Below are 7,500 nucleotides of genomic sequence, written 5' to 3'. Positions count from 1 at the left end.
ATTAATTGATTCAAGTGTTGATTAGTTTCTTGATAAAGCGACGCTGAGCACAGTCCTGCCCAGCAGGGGGCAGTAATCTGTCGGTTTCCGGCCGCCTTTCAGCGGAGAGAAGAAGAAGAAAAGGAGGAGGAGAAGAAGAAGAATGATGAAAACACTTCCGGGTCAGCTGTGATTGGATGACGTTCCTCTGGGAGAGTTTCGGTGTTTCCAGCTGCTGTTTGATCAAACTCACCGACAGTCGGTAAGAACGAGCCGTTAACCTTCAAACAACCTGTAAACAACCTTTAAATAACCTGTTCATGACGCTGCTACACACTTTAAACTGTCTGACAGGCTCCGTGTTCACAAACTGTACAGCTAACACTCAGCTAACACACAGCTAGCTGAGCTAACGGCTAGCTGCTAAGCTAACGCTAGCTGAGATAAACGGTGTAAACAGCTGACATGTTGTTGGTGTTAAACTGGAAACAGCAGCTCGATGAACTGATCAAAAACAATCGATCAGCGGGATTATGGATACACTGATGTGATCAGAGGCGGACTGAGATTTAAACGATGCTTAAGTTCGATCAGTTTTGTTTGTTTATCGGTTTAAAAAGCTGCATCAGAGTTATTGATCAATCACGTCATCATTCAGCTGCAACACACGATGATTCTGAGGAAATATTAAGTCATTACTGTCACTGTAATAAATGATTGATTGATCGGTTGTGAAGAGTGAGACTGCAGCGACCTGTTCACATTTAAATCATGATCACATCTGTGTTTAATCTCTGATCATGATGATTGATGATGATGATTTAACTTTGATGATGGATAATGAGAAAGTGTGTTCGAGTAGCGTGAATGCTCTAACTAAATAAGATGTGATATCATTAATGTCATCAGCTCCAGTTGACACGTTTGTGACAGAAAAATCACAAATATCAATAATCAGATAAATGTTGAATGTCATTTAAATATCAGAAAATAGGAAACATTTGTGTGTTTTGTTGTCCAACAAACCGGAAAGGAAATTCTTGTAAAGAGAAATAACTTATCTTCCTACTTCAGTTAACCAGCTGTCAAGAAAAAGTTTGTGAATATCGAATCAAGTGAAAAAAGACCCAAAACAACAAAGAGCAGCTCCGACAGGAACCACAGGTTTTAATCAATTATCAAAACAGTTCAAATCATTTTCTGTTGCAGCTCCGTCAGACTGACAGCAGACAGTGTGCAGTGATCAGTGAGGATCAACCTGTCAGATAATCAACTGATTGGTTTCAGAGAGTTTGTCAGTTCATCTCCACACACACAGTCATTAAAGGTACAGTTCACACAACAATCTTCTGGAGCTTCACAGTAAAACAGAGTTGCAGCGTTCTGCTGAACAGCTGAAGCAGCTGGAGATGATTTAAACATCAGATGTCTCCGTGCAGCTCGTCTGCTGTGATCACAGAGATCAACCTGATCTGAGGGGACCAGATTAAACCCTTTATTAACATGAAGTCTTCACTGGAGCTGCTGAGCTAACAGAGTTAGCGACTGCTCATCGAGGGTGTATAAATAACTCCTCAGATTAGTTTGTGACATCACATGTTGATGTGATGTCACAAACTGATGACATCATTAATAAACCTCCACAAATCCAGTGAGAAAAACACTCCCCTGAGAATCATCAAAGTAATCTATTACATCCATGAGGTCACTGCAGACAGGAGCTGCTGGCGGCTCATCCAGCTCTGAGTGGTGACTCAGTAACTGATTGTATCCATGGCAACGTAGTACTTCCTGTTTACTCTGAGAGATGTTTCTGTTATTGTGTCCACTTCTCTAATATCACTACGTGGACAAAATAACAGAAACACAGTCGGACGGTGATGTGTGCTCATGGTCCCCTTCATCCTCAGTCCTGTTGCTATGGCGACCTGCAGTGAGTCCCTGAACGTGTCGTGTTGTGTTTAAAGACCTCTGTGGCTGCACTGTCTCCTCTCTGAACAGGAAGTGTGTGGCTGCGTGCTGCGACCTTCACCTGTCAGCTGACCTGCTGACTCACTGAGCGCGCTCAGCAGGGGGGTTCCCCTCCACACACAGAACACAGTTCTAACACACACGGTGAGTTGATCCATCCAACACACACACATTTAAATCTTATTGATCAGTCTTCATGTTTGTTCATTTATTGATCTGAAAACAATCAATAGCTTCAGTCCAATGAGTCGTCACGTGTTGAGATGAACGATAATAAATCAGTCTGATGATGCAACATGTCATCACTTCAACGGTCCAATCAGTGAGTGAGCTGTCAGCCCATGTGACTTCCTATTTACAGCTGTGTGTGTGTGTGTGTGTGTGTTTGTTTGTTTGTTTGTTTGTTTGTTTCAGGATCAGATCAGACCGCCATCATGGTGTTAGCCGACCTGGGCAGGAAGATCACCTCTGCGCTGAGGTCACTCAGCAACGCCACCATCATCAATGAGGAGGTAACACAGCGAGGTCATGTGACCACTAGCCACCACACGCCACCACACGTCATCACACGTCATCACACGTCATCATGTCTGTGTGTGTGTGTGTGTGTGTGTGTGTGTGTGTGTGTGTGTGTGTGTGTGCGCGCGTGCGTGCGTGTGTATGTGTGTTCCAGGTGTTGAATGCCATGTTGAAGGAGGTGTGTGCGGCGCTGCTGGAGGCTGATGTCAACATCAAACTGGTCAAACAGCTGAGAGAGAACGTCAAGTGAGTCAGAACCACCAGAGCCCTGATCCCGGACCTGATGAACCAGATCCACTTCCGTCCAGCAGAACTGCGTCTGTCTTTCTACCAACATGGACCGGTTTTGTTCCAGTTCTGACCCTGTATATTAAAGGGTCCATGGCATTTTGATCAAAACATGAATTGGATCAGAGCCCAAAAAGTTGTTCCCAGTTGGAACCTAAAAATAAAATGTTCTCCTTGATCTGAAGTGGTTCTGTTGTTCTACAGGTCACACCAAACGGACCCGAAGTCCAAGAACCAGATCTAATGTTGTGGTTTTTGTCCCTGCAGGTCTGCCATAGATCTGGAGGAGATGGCCTCGGGTCTGAACAAGAGGAGGATGATCCAACACGCCGTCTTCAAGGAGCTCGTCAAGGTCGGAACATCAGGCCTGGAAAAGTCCTGGAAGAATTTTCAAGCACTTAAAACATCTTTAGTCTGTTAGAATGTCCTGACCGGCTCAGAACCTGATTCTGAACTCTGAGCTCTGTCAGCAGGAAGATAATATGTGTGTGTGTGTGTCTTCTGTGTGTGTGTGTGTGTGTCTTCTGTGTGTGTGTGTCTTCTGTGTGTGTGTGTGTGTGTGCGCGCGCAGCTGGTGGACCCCGGTGTGAAGGCGTGGACTCCAACCAAAGGAAAGAACAACGTCATCATGTTTGTTGGTCTGCAGGGTAGCGGGAAAACTACAACCTGCTCCAAGGTGACCTCACACACCTGAGACATTAGCCCCGCCCCCTGTGTTGTTACAGGTGGTATTGTAGTTTAATGCAGAGTGCCCCCTGCTGTCTGACTGACCTGCTCCGTTTTCTGCAGCTGGCCTATTATTACCAGAGGAAAGGCTGGAAGACCTGCCTGATCTGTGCCGACACCTTCAGAGCAGGTAAATGACACCTCACTTCCTGTGTTTAACCCCGCCCCTTTTGTCCGTCTCTGATGATCCTCCTCCTCTCCTCAGGCGCCTTCGACCAGCTCAAACAGAATGCCACCAAAGCCAGAATCCCCTTCTATGGCAGGTGAGTTCCTCCTCAGTGGTCAGACAGGTGGAGCCCCCTGCTGTCACACCTGTGAGTCACACCTGTGTTGTGTTCAGTTACACAGAGATGGACCCGGTGGTGATCGCTGCAGAGGGAGTGGAGAAGTTCAAAGGAGAGAACTTTGAGATCATCATCGTGGACACGAGCGGACGACACAAACAGGAAGACTCGCTGTTCGAGGAGATGCTGCAAGTCTCCAATGCTGTGGTGAGTACCTGAACGCACCGCCAGTACCTGAACGCACCACCACTGTGTTTCTTAAGTACCTGCCTGTCTGTACCTGTGTTTCCATAGCAACCAGACAATATTGTGTACGTGATGGACGCATCGATCGGCCAGGCCTGTGAGTCTCAGGCGAAAGCCTTCAAAGACAAAGTGGACGTGGCGTCTGTGATCGTCACCAAATTGGACGGACACGCCAAAGGGGGAGGAGCTCTGAGCGCGTAAGACCTCCTCCTTCTTCTGCCGTCGTTTCTTCTTCTGCTGTTTCCTGTCAGTGTTGTTGACGTCGTTTCTTCTTCTGCTGTTTCCTTTCGGTGTTGTTGACGTCGTTTCTTCTTCTGCTGTTTCCTGTCGGTGTTGTTGACGTTGTTTCTTCTTCTGCTGTTTCCTGTCAGTGTTGTTGACGTTGTTTCTTCTTCTGCTGTTTCCTGTCAGCGTGGCAGCCACCAGGAGTCCCATCATCTTCATCGGAACAGGAGAACACATTGACGACTTTGAGCCGTTTAAAACTCAGCCGTTCATCAGCAAGCTGCTCGGTAACTTCACTGATTATTCACTCAGCCACTTATGATGAACAACATTCGTACATTACTGAGCATCATGTTGCGTTGGGTGTTTCCATGGTAACCATGAATGTAACTTCCTGTCAGGGATGGGAGACATCGAGGGTTTGATCGACAGAGTGAACGAGCTGAAACTGGACGACAACGAGGAGCTGATCGACAAACTGAAACACGGTCAGTCACTAACTCTGTGACATCATCACAGCTGTTCAGTCACATGACAGACACTCGCACATCTGTAACATGTGACACAATGCATTGTGGGAGTGATAGACAGTAGAGTTGATGTTGGACTCTTTGATTTCTTGTGTGAACGTCTGAATGGAGGAGTTTAAGTGTTTCAGTGCATTATGGGTATGATCTCTGACCTCTGACCGCTGACCTGCAGGTCAGTTCACCCTCAGAGACATGTACGAGCAGTTCCAGAACATCATGAAGATGGGCCCCTTCGGACAGATCATGGTAAACACATCAACACCCGAGTCACGTGAACTCCACCTCACTTAGACCCACAGACTCTCCTTAAAGTCCTTTTTTGGAAAACGCTGCAGATGTAACAAAAACCTGTCTGTCTGTCTGTGATGCGTTCAGGGGATGATTCCTGGTTTCGGTACCGACTTCATGAGTAAAGGAAACGAACAGGAGTCGATGGCCCGACTGAAGAAGCTGATGACCATCATGGACAGCATGAACGACCAGGGTAACGTATACATACATTGATGATGTCACAATCTGCTGCTTTGACATCAGAAATCAGGAAACTGAACACCTTTGACCCGAGACAGCGTTGAGACAGGTGTGCTGGTACACCAGGTGTGCTGGAGGGCCTCGCACAGGAAGTGATGTCACATATGAGACTGAGTGGTGACAGTGTGTCTGCTGTACTGGTCTGACTGGTTCCTGTGTGTCCTCAGAGTTGGACAGTAAAGACGGAGCCAAGCTATTCAGTAAGCAGCCCAACAGGATCCAGAGGGTCGCCCGGGGATCAGGCGTCGCCACCAGAGACGTCCAGGAGCTGCTGACTCAGTACACCAAGTTCGCTCAGATGGTGAAGAAGATGGGCGGGATCAAAGGCCTGTTCAAAGGTATACAGAGGGGGTGGGGCTAATGTACCAGTCACAGCTTCCTGTTGGTCACCCTGAACCTGAACCTGAACCTGAACCCATCTGTCTGTCTGTCCTCAGGAGGAGACATGTCCAAGAACGTCAACCCGTCTCAGATGGCCAAACTCAACCAGCAGATGGCCAAAATGATGGACCCCCGAGTCCTGCACCACATGGGTGAGACCTGCTCTGCCTGTCTACCTGTCCATCTCACCTGTCTACCTGTCTACCTGTCTTGATGATAATGATGGACTGTTGTTGTTTTTAAGGTGGTATGGCGGGTCTCCAGTCGATGATGCGTCAGTTCCAGCAGGGAGCCGCTGGCAACATGAAAGGCATGATGGGATTCAACAACATGTGACCGCCGACCAACCAGCTGCCTTAACATATGAGATACTTCAAATGATAGCTCCGCCTCCTGACAGGTATAGGTGTAGAAGGCGGAGCTTAGAGAGGGAGGGAGCAGGAAGTGAGGAGAGACAAAATAAAAGCAGGATGTTTGTTTGTCCTCGGCTGCTTTTCACAGGAAATAAAGATTTTAGAAAAACACCCGAACATTTAAAGGAGCAGTCCGTCACTGCAGGAAGCTGCTTCTTCTTCTGTTTCCTTCAGGTGTTTCAGAGAGATCCAACCTGAAACACCTGACTGAAGTGTGGGACTGCTCCTTTAAATGAGGAGGAGGAGTAGGAGCAGCTGCTGGGTGTTTCTGGGCCTCGTTTATTTAATTCTGTATGTTTGTGTATAAGATTTCAACAGAGCAGAGAGTCTGTCCTGATTGGATGAGGAGACGCCTCCTGATGATGATGATGATGAAGATGATGATGATAACATTAGTTAGTGACAGTATTTTTGTCATATAATAAACATTTGTATTGCACCATTTTAAACCTGCAGTGAGTTTTATTTCTTTATTTTGAAGGTGTGTTAACAGGATGAGATGCTGAGTTAAAGGAACAGTTCACAGTAAACTCATCATCTCCTCCTGATGAAAGTCAGCTGAAGTTTCCACAGAACATTTCTGGAGCTTCACAGTAAAACAGAGTCGCAGCATTCTGCTGAACAACTGAAGCAGCTGGAGATGATTTAAAGATGTTATTTATCTTCACTGGAGCTGATCAGCTAACAGCGTTAGCGACCGCACGTCAAGGACTAAAGTAAATATAAAGTCTTTTCAAATCAGTTTGGGATCTCGACGTTAAAATCAAGTGCTGCATTAAGATACAACTTCAAAATGGACGTCAGTAAATTATTAGTGAGAAATCTGATAAAATGATAAAATGTTTGAAATGAGAATAAAACATCTTTCTTACTTAGAGTCAGACTGAGTCTTAGTGTCAGACTGAGTCTTAGTGTCAGACTGAGTCTGAGTGTCAGACTGAGTCTTAGAGTCAGACTGAGTCTTAGAGTCAGACTGAGTCTTAGTGTCAGACTGAGTCTGAGAGTCAGACTGAGTCTGTGTCAGACTGAGTCTTAGAGTCAGACTGAGTCTTAGTGTCAGACTGAGTCTGAGTGTCAGACTGAGTCTTAGAGTCAGACTGAGTCTTAGTGTCAGACTGAGTCTGAGTGTCAGACTGAGTCTGTGTCAGACTGAGTCTTAGAGTCAGACTGAGTCTGAGTGTCAGACTGAGTCTTAGAGTCAGACTGAGTCTGTGTCAGACTGAGTCTTAGAGTCAGACTGAGTCTGTGTCAGACTGAGTCTTAGAGTCAGACTGAGTCTGAGTGTCAGACTGAGTCTTAGAGTCAGACTGAGTCTGTGTCAGACTGAGTCTGTGTCAGACTGAGTCTTAGAGTCAGACTGAGTCTGTGTCAGACTGAGTCTGTGTCAGACTGAGTCTTAGAGTCAGA

General features: G+C 46.4%; 1 protein-coding gene across 2 annotated transcripts; it reads left to right on the top strand.

The window, feature by feature from the left end:
- Window positions 1–153: 153 nt before the first annotated feature.
- srp54 (signal recognition particle 54) lies at window positions 154–6,542 on the top strand. Of its 2 annotated transcripts, XM_073483495.1 has the most exons (18): window positions 169–241; window positions 1,189–1,306; window positions 1,981–2,094; window positions 2,365–2,462; window positions 2,624–2,715; window positions 3,025–3,109; window positions 3,329–3,433; window positions 3,547–3,613; window positions 3,689–3,746; window positions 3,824–3,974; window positions 4,062–4,210; window positions 4,425–4,525; window positions 4,640–4,726; window positions 4,941–5,014; window positions 5,144–5,252; window positions 5,467–5,637; window positions 5,737–5,832; window positions 5,925–6,542. In XM_073483495.1, the coding sequence occupies exons 4-18, from the start codon at window positions 2,385–2,387 to the stop codon at window positions 6,014–6,016; spliced, it is 1,515 nt and encodes a 504-aa protein (XP_073339596.1). In that variant the 5' UTR covers window positions 169–241; window positions 1,189–1,306; window positions 1,981–2,094; window positions 2,365–2,384; the 3' UTR covers window positions 6,017–6,542. The 2 variants fall into 2 exon arrangements, with proteins under 2 accessions (XP_073339595.1, XP_073339596.1); XM_073483494.1 differs by lacking the exon at window positions 1,189–1,306 and having other exon boundaries at window positions 154–241.
- The last annotated feature ends 958 nt before the right edge of the window (window positions 6,543–7,500 follow it).

This window comes from Pagrus major, chromosome 16, assembly GCF_040436345.1.
Source record: "Pagrus major chromosome 16, Pma_NU_1.0".
NCBI classification, from domain to species: domain Eukaryota; kingdom Metazoa; phylum Chordata; class Actinopteri; order Spariformes; family Sparidae; genus Pagrus; species Pagrus major.
This window is presented reverse-complemented; position numbering and strand designations above follow the sequence as displayed.

Bases quoted from the DNA above. Each gene is read 5' to 3' on its own strand.
- srp54 (XM_073483494.1), top strand. From the start codon at position 2,385: ATGGTGTTAGCCGACCTGGGCAGGAAGATCACCTCTGCGCTGAGGTCA. The intron at 3,434-3,546 runs GTGACCTCACAC...CGTTTTCTGCAG, and splicing joins AAACTACAACCTGCTCCAAG to CTGGCCTATTATTACCAGAG. The intron at 5,833-5,924 runs GTGAGACCTGCT...GTTGTTTTTAAG, and splicing joins CCGAGTCCTGCACCACATGG to GTGGTATGGCGGGTCTCCAG.